Raw genomic sequence first — 13,851 nt, forward strand, 5'->3', positions numbered from 1 at the left:
TCAAATTGTTTCTTTTTCTTCCGGTCCTCGGTGACTCAACCACTCAACAATAGCACATAGTGGCGAGCTTTTTGTGTCCACTCGTCACTGGCCCACATTTTATATTTAGGGCTCCTTTTACTAAGCTGCAATAACGTTTTTAGCGCACGCAGGATTTTAACCACCAGCCGGCTCTGTTTAAACCGGCTGGCAGTTTGGATTTTTCTCTTAGCACTGCTGTATTGTACATCAGTAAGTTGCATTATGTTGAAAAATACCCCTGTCCCTGAAGAAAGCTTTTGAAATGCATCGGAAGGGGTGGAAAAGGTTTTGAAAAAGCTACTCAGCAATAGCAACAGAGAAGATAAGTAAATTACATTTAAAAAAAACATTAAAAAATATAATAAGATGGTGATGATAATATTATGATAAAAAGATAAAAATTAAAATAATTAAAGAATCTGTGAAGATGTCTGCTCGTGTGTGCTAAGCTACTGCGCAACATTCTGCGTTTCGAAGAGAGTCGGTTTGGACTCTGCAATTCCCAGATGATAAGTATCAACCTATGAAAATGTAGTTTCTGTTGGGTTTCAGCAAATTTTATAGTAGTGTAACTTTGGTGATAACTTTGAATTAGTAGGCATATAACATTTTCACTTACTGCAGGGGTGTCCAATGTCGGTCCTCGAGGGCCGCAATCCAGTCGGGTTTTCAGGATTTCCCCAATGAATATGCATGAGATCTATTAGCATACAATGAAAGCAGTGCATGCAAATAGATCTCATGCATATTCATTGGGGAAATCCTGAAAACCCGACTGGATTGCGGCCCTCGAGGACCGACATTGGACACCCCTGATTACTGTGAAGGGTCATTTTTCCAGGCCAGACAATCTTATAATCATGATACTAAGCAGAACTTTAATGCTCTTATGAAAGGAAAATATTTGACATTAAAATGATCAAACACTTTGAAAGAAACATTAAAAGACTTAACAAAAAACAATGGGCTCCTTTTACTAAACTGCGCTAGCGGTTTTAACGCACGCTTAACGTGCACTACAATGCTGCTATTTTGTTTACTTTAATTATTATTTTAATTCTATCTTTAAATTATTTATTCATTACTTGTTGGAATATTTCATTTCTATCTCTATCTCTACCTCTGTCTTTTTATTTTTATTTTCCATACTCTTTCTTCAGGTACTTTAGTTAGATTGTGAGCCTTTGGGACAGTAAGGGAATTTCCAAGTACCTATCTTATTTATTTAGTTTTTATTTATTGTATCTTTAATGCATCATTTTTGTAAACCGCTTAGAAACCTCACGGTTATTAGCGGTATATAAGAATTAAAATAAATTAAATTAAATTAGACGCTAACGCCTCCTTAGAGCTGGTGTTAGTTTTTCCACATAGCACGGGGGTTAAGAACATAAGAACATAAGAAGTTGCCTCCGCTGGGTCAGACCAGAGGTCCATCGCGCCCAGCGGTCCACTCCCGCGGCGGCCCATCAGGTCTATGACCTGTGAAGTGGTTCCTGACCATTTATATAACCTACCTCTGCTTCTATCTGTACCTCTCAATCCCCTTATCCTTCAGGAACTTATCCAAACCTTCCTCGAACCCCCGTACTGTGCTCTGGCCTTTCACAACCTCTGGGTTAGTGCGTGCTAATCTGCAGTGCGTGCTAAAAACGCTACCACAGCTTAGTAAAAGGAGCCCAATGATTCCTTCACTCATTGTTACACATATAACTTTTTTCAATACAGATTTATTTTTCTATTTGCACACAAATGAGAAAAAAAAATACTTTAAACCACGCGGTCATTAGTGTAAAGTTAACCTTGGAATTTCAGTTTTCAATTTTTAATTCTTGGTAAGTATTTACCTTATAAAGCTAAGATTTTTTGAAAAACTGTATCAGAAAAACTCAGGGCCCCTTTTATCAAGCCGTGGTAAAGCGTTTCATTGCAGGCCGTCAAGGTAAATGCACTGACACTCATTCAATTCCTATGAGCATTAGAGCATTTAGGGCTCCTTTTACGAAGGTGCGCTAGGGTTTTTAACGCACGCACAAAATCACCGCAAAAAGGAGGCAGTAATGGCTAGCGTGCTTGGGAATTTAACGCGCGCTATTGCGTGTGTTAAGGCCCTAGCGCACCTTTGTAAAAGGAGCCCTTAGTAAGTAATGCTTATTTAAACTTTGTGGAGTTAAAATAGTTATTGTATTTTAAAGGTGTTTTTTTTAGATCTAATTGTTCTCATGTACAGTATATAGATAAAAATAGATGCATTTTCCATTATTTATTCCTTGATGCAGGCAGTTTGCCCAAACATGGCCACATCGGATTTATTTTGACCACTTGCTCAAATAAAATATTCTGTGGTTTTCATATTGCCTTTTTGTCTTGTGCTGTGTGTGCTGGCACTCCTATCATTGATTCTTGGTAGAATATTGCCTCTTCTTGTTTCTGATTGATGTGGTGTGGCCATTATAAGTATTTTCTGGCAATGTTCTCAGCTTTAAAAGGGATTTAATCAGAGAGGAATCCTTCTTTGAAGAGGCTGAAGAAAGAGATGAGTTTCTTGAACAATGAGAGGATGTGGTAAAGCTCAGCAAAACACTCGTATGGGCTGAATTACATGCTGCCACATTTCTCAAATACGGTAGGATCCACAGAATCCCTAGGAGCCTCAGGATTCTTAAGAAACCCAAAACAATTCATTAATAGCTGGACTTCCACTTTGAATAACTACTCAATAGGCTTCATGCTGTTAATCGATACTTCTAAAAATAGGGCTGAGGCAGTCAGTCATGAACTTGGAATAGAAATGAGTGACTTAAAACGAAAGGATCAATTTTTTTGATATGCTGTTGATTGTAATAAAAATCTGGATAGAGTTAAAGAAAGCTAAACATGGGAAATTCAAAAGAAATGAAATTGAATACAGGGAAGTTTCCATCTACCCTTGGAGTACACGTGACAGTGGCAAAAACATTGATAATTAAAAGAAAAGAGTTCATTTAGAAAGATGTTTGCTAGTAGTGAATGAACAGATACCTAAAATTTTACATTCAATTTTGTAAAAGAAATAGAAAAAGGATATATAGGGGCCCTTTAACTAAAGCTTGGTCTGCACTAATGGATATTTTATTTATTCAATTTTCTATACCGTTCTCCCAGGAGAGCTCAGAATGGTTTACATTAATTTATTCAGGTACTCAAGCATTTTCCTCTGTCTGTCCCGGCGGGCTCACAATCTATCTAATGTAGAGGGGGCAATTGAGGGTTTAAGTGACTTGCCCAGGGTCACAAGAAGCAACATGGGTTTGCACCCCAACCCCAGGGTGTTGAGGCTGTAGCTTTAAACACTGCTCCACACTCTCTAAATGCTGTGTGTCCTATTTTATACCTATGGGCTGCATGATACTTGACACACAATCAAGTATCAAGTTTATTTAAAATTTATTATACCGCCCACTCGAGCCTTCTAGGCGGTGTACAAAAATGCCATAACAATCCTCATAATGTTCTTTAGTATGTACTAAACTTTAGCAAACATAAGAATTGCCACTGCTGGGTCAGACTAGTGGTCCATCATGCCCAGCAGTACGCTCACGCGGTGGCCCTCTGGTCAAAGACCAGCACCCTAACCGAGACTAGCCCTACCAGCGCACGTTCTTCTTCAGCAGGAACTTGTCTAACTTTGTCTTGAATCCCTGGAGGTCCCTTTCAGTTCCTTGATGACCCTCGAATGGATGCCATCCGGTCCCAGGGATTTATTGCTCTTAAGCCTATCAATCTGCCTACACACCTCCTCTAGACTGACCGTCAAACCTGTCAGCTTTCCGTCTTCGTTTCCAGCATATAGCCTGATGGGTTCCGGTATGCTGTATACATCTTCTTCGGTAAATACAGACGCAAAAAATGTGTTCAGTTTGTCAGCAATTGCTTTGTCCTCTTTTAGCACTCCCTTTATTCCATAGTCATCCAACTGTCCCACCGCTTTCTTGCGGGACATTTCCTCTTAATATATCAAAAGAACGGCTTGAAGTTTTTTGCCTCCTTAGCTATTTTTTCCTTGTAGTCTCTTTTGGCCCCTTTTATCTCCTTATGGCACCTGCGTTGATGTTGTTTGTGCTTGTTCCAGTTTTCGTCTGTTTTTGACCTTTTCCATTCCTTAAATGAAGTTTTCTTGTCTCTGATCGCTTCCTTCACCTCTACAGTGAGCCTCGACGGTTCTTTGTTCTTTTTCCTTTTCGTTCCCTTGTTGATACACGGTATATATAGATTTTGTGCCTCGGTGACTGTGTCCTTAAAAAGGGACCAAACTTGCTCTAGTGAATAGTGAATCAGAGGACATTTAGGACTCCTTTTATTAGGTGCACTAGGGCCTTAACGCACAGAATAGCACATGCTTATTGCTACGCGTGTTAGCCGCTACCGCCTCCTTTTAAGCAGGTGGTAATTTTTTGGCTATAGTGCGTGTTAATTCGGTGCGTGCGCTAAAAACGCTAGTGCACCTATGTAAAAGGAGCCCTTTTTTTCACATCTCCATTACCACATAAATAAGCAAAATTTAATTTTGTTTTGTAATGAGGTATTGTAGAGGGAGAGGGGGAGGGGAGAGGGAGAAGTCTAAGCAGAAAGATACCTTTGCCATACAGACTGTGGTCAGTTTGTCATCAAATTCTATGACATGGACTCAGACTAATGGTGCAGAAAAAGGCTGTGGTAATTTTCTAACTTTTCCCCCAGCCTAAATCCAATCCTGTTATCACTTACTGTATCCCTTTAGCATATACACATGTATACAAGCATATCAGAAATTTGCTTCAGGTTCACCCAAGTACGCCCCGGGAACCCCTGTATTCAAATCATATAAATTATATTTTCCCCATATGTATGCAGTCATACAATTTTATAGAAGCCTTTCTTCCCAGTTTAAAATAGGATTTACAAATGGAAAATGCTTTACAAGATTGTCTCCTTAATTTGCAATAAACTTTTGTGCAGGCATTCTTTTGGTATCTCAACTATGTCAATTTTGCAATTGCTATGACAAATTCCTGCAAACAAAAGTAGTGTTGCTCTGCTAATAAATTGTGATTTTAGTATTATAAAAAAAAATATGCTCTGGTCCCCTTCCTACCTCTGGCAGATTCTTTAGCTGTGTTGGCACATTTTGTATACACATTTTAAATCACATAGCTGAAAGGAAGTGTTATTCATGTTGACATGGAGAGAGCACTTGGAAATTATTGGTCATCCTGAATTACTAGCACTATTCCTTAGCCTATCCTCTGTGATAAATAGCAAATGGTAGAACTCTTTCTCTGGCGTGCAGAGTGTACCTTCACAACACACTTTTGCTCATAGATTTAAGAAACATATACTCACAGCTGGAAAACACAAGGGGGCAGGAGTGAGTGTCCATTGGAAAATTCTGCAACTGCAGTTGACATTCAGCCTCTATTGTCAGTCTAGAGGACAGACAAATGTATGATAATTAGAGCTTATCACAAAGATTTCAGGCTAGTCTGTTTCACCTCTGTTAAATTATAGTTTAAAATTTAGTGCTCTGACACCTGTTTGAATATGTAAATTAGAGCTTGACACCTAAACTATTGCACTAAGAAACAAATGCAGTACCTCCCCATAATCACAGCCCTCCATGAAAAGTATAGCTCTAAAATGGAACTGCTATTGCTTCAGCCTCAAAATGCCGCAATGTATTTCTAACAACTGCAAAAAGTTGTAAAATTGGACCGTTTTAGAGCAGTCATGAAATCTTCCATGTATGAAACAGGGAATCAATAAAAAGTGCAAATGCCAATAATAATTCGGATGGAGAGTATATCTTTAATTTGTAGAATATCTAGAGCAGGGCTGTCCAAGTCCAGTCCTCGAGATCTACTAGCAGGCCAGGTTTTCAGAATATCTACAATGAATATGCATGAGAGATTTGTCTGCACTGCCTTCTTGGTATGCAAATCTCTCTTATGCATGTTCATTGTGGATATCCTGAAAACCTGGCCTGCCAATAGATCTTGAGGACCGGACTTGGGCAGCCCTGATCTAGAGGAATAACAAAAATGGAAGGCTCTGAAAACATGTATGATGTTGCAAAGATCAAAACAGTGTCCCTAGGAACAAACATATAGAATAGCATAACAATGATAGTTTCCATCTAGACTAGGGACCAAAATAATTCATGTGGTAGTGTTTCAGACCTTTGCATCCTTCTTCTTAACAACTAAGGCCAATGAGGTGAGATCAAAATCAGAGTACAAATAGACAGCATTGCTATAACTTGAGAAATGGCAGTTGAAAAGAAACCCATATAACGTTGATCATTGGGTATTTTTATGGCATATGGATAGGTTTGGGTTTCTCGTTCTGCCCTCTCCACACATGGATAATGATTGAAATGTCAGACATATTTTCCAGTCTGCCAATATTGGTATTTGGGCTGAAAATCTGATGTTGGTGGAGTTTCACATTTTCCTGTTCCTGGGGGCGCGGCCTGAGGCACATGGGCCCAACCCGACCATGTGCCTCAGGCCGCGCCCCCAGGTGGGACCTAAGGCTCCAGGGCCTATTCTGATTGGCCCACGCGCCTTAGGCCCCACCAGTAGGCGGAGCTTTGGGACGGATGGGCCAATCCGGCCTCATTCCGTCGTTGGCTGCCTGCCGGACAGGCGGGTTTGGCTCCCGTCTGTCCGGCCAACTACCAAAGGTACGGGGAAGGGGGTGGGGGTGTCGTGGGGGTCGGCCAGGGGGGTCGTGGGTCGGCTGGGGGGGCGGTCGGAGGTTCTTGGGCGGGGCGGTCGTTGGAGGGAGGGGGGTTTGCGTCGAGGGCAGGAGGGCCTGGGATCCCTCCTGCCCGTAATGTAGTGCGGGGTGGGGGTAGGGGGTCGCCGTGGCCAGGAGGGTTTGGGCTCCCTTCTGGCCCGATATTGTCGGGGAGTCGGCGGTCCTTCGGGGTGGGGGTGCGAGTGGTCCTGCCGGGGGGGGGGATGTATCGGACGTCGGGGGGGGCATCAGGCTTTCAGGATGGGGACAGACCTTCAAGGGGGACAGGCAGACTTTCAAGGGGGGACAGGACTTCAAGGGGGACAGGCAGACCGAAGGGAGTGAAAAAGCTATAAAATAAACCCACTAGCGTGTCAATGTGTTGAGAGGAAGAGGTGGTCTGGGAAATTCTGCTGAGAAAACTCCGGGTCCATTTCCACCCCCCAGTTACCCTAGTCCACTCCACTCAACTGGTTCACATACTGAGTGGGTCTTTGGGTGTTGTTCCTTGGATCTCTTTCAGTGGTTTGTCAGTATCTCCTTGTGGTCCAAGGAAGGAAACTTTGTTAACCTTAGCATTGACCTTCAGAATATATTTGTAACAGCGCTGCTTGTGTGGCATTACCGTAGGCTATGTAGTGATGGAAAGAAAAAAACAGACGGAAAGTCAGGGAGGGTGAACGGATAGTCGGGACAGCGCACGGAGAGTCGGGGAGGGCGAAAGGAGAGTCGGGGTGGCCAGAGGAGAGTCGGGGCGGGCGAAAGGACAGTCGGGCTGCATGCGCGGTATACCCGTGAGCGCGGTATACAAAAGTTTTTGTACATAAAATCGTGGTTTCTGCGCGCTATACCCGTGTGCGCGTTTTACACGGGTGCGCGTTATCTGCGTGAAAATACGGTACTTGATCCTTTCCCTGCAGAATAGGGTAATACATTATTGACTTAGAAAACTGACTGTATGGCATTTTTTTGTAGCTCTTTCTAGTACAACATAGGCTTTGATGCAATGTTTTTTTCACAAAGCTCCAGTTGCCAACAAAGGCTTGATGGCAAGGGAGATCCATATCTTTCCTTGTGATGTTACTCTTCTTTATCATCAAGGTTCAAGTTTATTTAAAAATTTGATTTGAATGCAATATCATAATCCAATGTGATTTACAAATAGTAAAAAAATCAGGGTAAGAAAAGAAAAAACCAGCAAAAACTAAAACCACACAGTTGTTAAAACTATGACACTACAGGACACAAGAGGAAGATAGGTTTAATTACAATTTATAAACAAATAAAATGAACATAGGGGTTAAAACAATAGGATGGGAAATAGTTACCCATTTAATTTTCATTTAAAGGAATTTTAGTCCACTATAGGATGTTTGAGTTATACAGAATTCAAGCAGATCAATAGAAGGCATCCTTAAAGAGCCAGCTTTTCAAGAGGCCTTTGAACTTACTAAGTGATTTTTCTTCTCTAATATAAATTGGGAGCGAATTCCAGGTTTGAGGTGCCGTAACAAAGATCATGACAATTCTCTTTGCTTTTACTCCTCTACCAATTTTTCACAGCGAGGATCTAATGATAAATAGTAATAATAGTCCTTAACAGGACCTGAGTCTTCCACTCCTTAATCATAACCTTGGTGTTAGAAGGCAGGACACTATTAACCTTGCAATATCCTTCCTTTATTTTATGTCCTGGGATCAATTCTGTGCTTGAGACCCTATTGACTAACAATTTTAACAGTATTCCACACATATTTGCACAAATAAGGAGAGACAAAGATATGTTTCCAACCTATAATCTCTGACATTATACTATTCCCCTGGCTTTCCTTGTAGGGAGTCAGCTAGAAAAAAAATCCTTGAAAGTTATATTTTTAAGACAGGTGTTGGGCTAAACCACTATACCAGATTCATTATAAAAAAGGAACATTTTATAAAATACAACTTGAATATTATGGAACTTATAGAGTGATTCTACAATGAGCTGTATAATAGTAGGTAAGTACCTATGTAAATTCTAGTATTCTAGCTACATATGCATGGCTACATGTCCATCTTTGATGTACCATATATTACAGATGGGCATTCCTTAGACCTCAAGGGCTGTGACTCAGCCAGGTTTTCAGAATATCTGAAAAGAATATGCAATATACAAACACACGTCATGCATATTCATTGGGGAAATCCTGAAAACCTGACTGGGCCGATGTCCTCAAGGTTCGAGGCTGGCCACCCCCTGATCAAAATGGACCACAAATGGGGTGAACATTTGCATGGTAAATTATAGAACACAATAATTTACAAGTGCATTGCAGTCTAGGTATGAGCATTTACACCACTACTACTATTACATAATTACATAATAACATAGTAGATGATGGCAGATATAGACCCGAATAGTCCATCCAGTCTGCCCAAACTGATTCGATTTAATTTTTTTTTTCTTTTTCTTAGCTATTTCTGGACAAGAATCCAAAGCTCTGCTTGGTACTGTGCTTAGGTTCCAACTACTGAAGTCTCCGTTAAAGTTCATTCCAGCCCATCTACACCATCCCAGCCATTGAAACCCTCCCCGGCCCATCCTCAACTAAATAGCTATATACAGACACAGACTGTGCCCAGTACTGGTCTTAGTTTTTCAATATTTACTATTATTTTCTGATTCTAGATCCTCTGTGTTCATCCCACGCTTTTTTGAACTCTATCACCGTTTTCCTCTCCACCACCTCTCTCGGGAGCGCATTCTTGTGGATGCGGAGAAGAATGAGTCTTTGTATTTTTCTTTTCTAATGCATGCTTCTAATATGCTTAAGTTGACTCAGCATAGAAGACAACCATTTTAAATGCTCTCTAGATCAGTAATGTGGTATGCAAATGGTAATAAATATAATGCCCACCTTCACTACCATAGATAAGATCTCATTTCATAGATATAGAATTCAAGTTTAAAATTTAAAATCACATTGATCGATATATTGCAAAGAAGAACTTTTCTGACTGTAAATCTTTTTTCTAACAAAGCACCACAGATTCTAGGGTATAGATTTCATTTAAACACCTGCCTTAATTAGTCGGCGAAATATGAGTCATGCTGGTTTAAAGACTTTAAAATTAATTGCCTTCAGCCAACATGGAATGTGTATAAGGTCAGTATGAAATCTGCTGCAAATAAATCTTGGAGAATACAGCAAAGGCACTGTGTCATAACTGATCTGTCTTTGTAATTGGACAGAACCTCATACATTCAGCTGTTTTCAGTAAGATGCCGTTAGATTTCCTGCCACTCTCTGTCCCATTTGTAAGAAAAGAGTTATCATAGGGCTCCAGAAAAAGGAGGACGGATTGAAACATCCGAGTTTTACTTCCAGTGCTTTCAATGGAAGTAGAACCCAGGTGTCTCAATCTGTCCTCCTTTTCTGGAGCCATGTGGTAACCCTATGTAAGAACATCTTTTGGAAAACATGAAATATGTGGTGTGATTAGTGCTTCCCTCTGAGAAATGGGTTCTCATCCCAGTCCTTGGCAAACACCCAGCCTGTCAGGTTTCACCAAAAAATATACTGTACATGAGCATTCAATGGAGGTAGTGCACGTCAATTTATCGCATTCATATTTATCTTGAAAATCTGACTGACAGGTGTGTCCTAAGAACTAGCATGGGAATCACCGCTCTAAGGGAAGTGAGACTGGTATTACATTACATTACATTAGTGATTTCTATTCCGCCATTACCTTGCGGTTCAAGGCGGATTACATTCCAACTAAAAAAACAGGAATTACATACAAATTAAAAGGAGTTGAATAAGCGATGACATTGAATTTTTTAAGGTAATAAACATTGGATAAAGAGTTACCAAAGGGAATTGGAGGTCTTTAGGAGGTAAGAATATGGTGAGATTATGGGTTTTAGATAGCATTTGATAGGTAAAAGTGTTGTTAAGAGTAAGAGGTTTTAAGAGTGGGTGTGGTTAGGACTGTTTCAGGGCTTTCTTGAAGAGTATAGTTTTTATTTGTTTTCTGAAAATCTTGTAGTCTGGGGTGGTTAACAGTAGGTTGGAGATTTGGTTATCCATTCTTGCAGCTTGAGTGGCTAGGAGGCCGTCGTATTGTTTTGACCGTTTTACTTCCTTGATCGGGGGAGGTGTGAAAGGGGAGTGCGTTTTTCTATGTCTGGTTGAGGTTGCTTGGATGAGGCGATTGTTTAGGTAGGCTGGGCTGTTTCCATTTAGGGTTTTGAATATCATGCAGTATCAAGTAAGAAACAGGAGTGTGAATTCATTGGAAATAATATGGGAAATGCCATGTTTTTAACCTAAACAGGATAGAAACACAATTTCAATTTAATTCCTGTGCTATAAATAGGGAACATAACTGAATTGTGTGCACTACTCAGCAATAAGATACAAGTTTGTAGGGTTGGGATGAGTTGGAGGGGTGTCTTTAGAGAAGTGCTAGTGACATTTGGTGGTGGTGTGGGGGAGGGTTGGGGTTTGGGAGCCACCAGTGATTGGGTGTTGGGAATCAAGGAGACCGCTGGTGATGTTTGTGGGGCTGAGAGGGAGTAGAGGGCCAACTTGGGCCACCACTGTAGTTGTTTGTGAGTTAAGGTCAGTGGAAGGAGAGTATCTGAGGGAGGAAGGGAGTATAAAAGCAGACAGTTCAGCCGTGTGTGCATGTGTGCGTGTGTGTGCATTTATCTCCTTTCCTGTCAGTGTTGGCCAATCCCTGCTGACACGCTGATAGGAAGGGAGATGTCTACTTCTGATACAGCAAGTATCTGCATTTTACCACTATACCGTGCACTGTTTTTGGGTGGATTTTTTCATGAGCACACACTTTTTAATGCGGTGATAATTTGCATGCCTTTAATTTACTACATCAGAAATAAAAACATTTTATAGCTTGTGAGTTAGAATGTTGTTTATCGGAGCTTGGCACAACATTCAACCACCTGGCTTTCTGAATCAAGACCAACATGTGGAGAGTCACTACCATCCCAAAGGCCTCAAAATTTTTCACCCGCTTTGAAATGAACCACATCTATTAGTCCCATTTACAGTGAGATCATGAGAGGGACGTTACAGTTACTGCCGCTGCCGGCGCTAAAACCCACGCTATGTGTTCATAAATGATTTCCACAGTACCTGAGTGTGTAGAGCACCTTTCCATCATTCCAGATCCTGAGAAGCTGATTGGGTGTCGTTATCCAGTGTGAGTCAGCTCTTTTAGAGTTTCTGAAAAAGGTGTCTGGGATCCAGATACGGCTCACCATATTACTGTTGAGAGTCAGTGCTTTAAGGGTACTGTTAAAGCGAAGCCGTCTGTCATACCAGGTCTGGGCAAAGAAAATATCTATGGTGTATTCCTGTCAAGAAAAGAAAAATTGCATACATGATCTCATCTAGACTTTGGATTACAGTTTTGAGTAGTGTCCACTGCAATAATATTTTTAATTTAAAAAACTCACAAACCAAAAACAAGGTAATATTTTATTCTCCTGTATAACTTATACTGTATACTGTATAGTTTTATAATCTCAATTTTCCTTTAGAAATATCTTGCTTAGAGATGGTTGAAAAACAGATATGGGGATGATACTGGAGGACCTTACAGGACTAGCACAAAATCAATCTCTTTTTAGATTTGTAACTCAAGTTGCTAGGTCTAGCTTAACTTTGAAACGCAAGAAACACTGAACCCGCAGACTAAAGGGGGAATTTCCTTGAAACAGCCTTTGGCGAAACATAGTCCTATGTTGAAGTATGAACCCCTAGTCATGTTTGCAAAACAAGATGAGTACTTATTTAAGTTAAAGTAATTTAAGTAAGCTAATTAAGTGAAATAGTTAATATACTATAAAGCACTACTAAGCACTTTTGAAAAATGTGAGACCGATGATGAATTTGGTGTTAACAGTCTGTGTATATGAAACCTATATTATATGCAGCAACACCGCCGAGGTCTGTGAGAATGATATTTAAGGTATTACTATAGGAAGACTACATCTAAATTGATATTCAGCATTAAGTGGCCATGGGTTAGCACATAAAGATATGATGGACTTATGATGCAGCTTATGTGCTAACTAGCAGCACTTAAGCAATCTAGTATTGATTCCATCCTTGGAATACCTCAACATAGCCAGTTTTGAGTTAGGCATCAACCATGAATTTCAGCAGCATTTAGCTGATTAAGTGCCACTGAAAATAAGCAACTAGCCCTGACAAAGCCATTTAACCAGTCAGCTGCAGGCTGAATCATTTGAATTTTAGCTGGAATGGAATCTGTAGGGCTGAAAGGAAAGGTCGAATGGCAATATTTTTCTGAAAGAGCTATTTTTGAATGAAGTTAGATAATATTCATTGGATCGAGAAAGTGAAAGTTAAATTCTGATTGGATAGAGTACAAGATGGTGTCTAGTTTTTATAGTCACCATGTTTAGTGGTAGTGATCAAAGTGACTGAACCTTTTCAGCTGTAAGTGCCAGATATTTAAGTTAGGTATTAATAATGATGCAGACATTTTTTTTAATTAATAATGTTCTTTTCCTCAGAGGTTCATGACTCCCTGAAGCAATGAGGCAAAATGTTTCAGGTTTCAAGTTTGATATACTGCTTAAAGTACAGCCTAAGCGGTTTACATAAAACATAGCTGTTTAATGAGACATTAACTAGCAATTAATTGATGTTAACAATTAATGCAGTTAATTGGTGATAATTGGGATTTGCAAGCATATCTGACTGTGTGCTATTCAATAAGGACAGGTACTTAAATTCCCTAGTACACAACTCAAGAGGGTGTAGCCAGTGGAGGGAAAGGGGCATTCCTACAAGCTACATGTGGTTTTATAGTATAGCACCCTATCTGTGCTCAAAAACAATCAGTTGGCAAGGAATTGTATCTAAGCACTATTCTATAAATGGTGCTCATCCCAGAGTGGCCTTTATAGAATAGCACTTAGCATCAAATTTTTCCAGCGCAAATCTTGTAGCATCATTTATAGAATTTCCCTTAAATACTCCGATGCTGCTCCGATGCTCATAGGAAGTCTATGAGCACCGGAGCAGCATTGGA

At 40.3% G+C, this 13,851-nt stretch overlaps 1 protein-coding gene across 2 annotated transcripts in view; it reads right to left on the reverse strand.

Annotated features, from left to right (window-relative positions):
- Positions 1–13,851, reverse strand: part of LOC117361260 (gamma-aminobutyric acid receptor subunit gamma-4-like) — a 305,830-nt gene that overhangs the window by 80,737 nt on the left and 211,242 nt on the right. For both annotated transcript variants that reach the window (XM_033946355.1, XM_033946354.1), the window contains exons 4-5: positions 11,922–12,142; positions 5,383–5,465 (exon numbers count right to left, since the gene is read on the reverse strand). In XM_033946355.1, the coding sequence (XP_033802246.1) occupies positions 5,383–5,465; positions 11,922–12,142 (304 nt within the window). The remainder of the gene's footprint in view (positions 1–5,382; positions 5,466–11,921; positions 12,143–13,851) is intronic.

Source organism: Geotrypetes seraphini, chromosome 5, assembly GCF_902459505.1.
Source record: "Geotrypetes seraphini chromosome 5, aGeoSer1.1, whole genome shotgun sequence".
NCBI classification, from domain to species: Eukaryota; Metazoa; Chordata; class Amphibia; order Gymnophiona; family Dermophiidae; genus Geotrypetes; species Geotrypetes seraphini.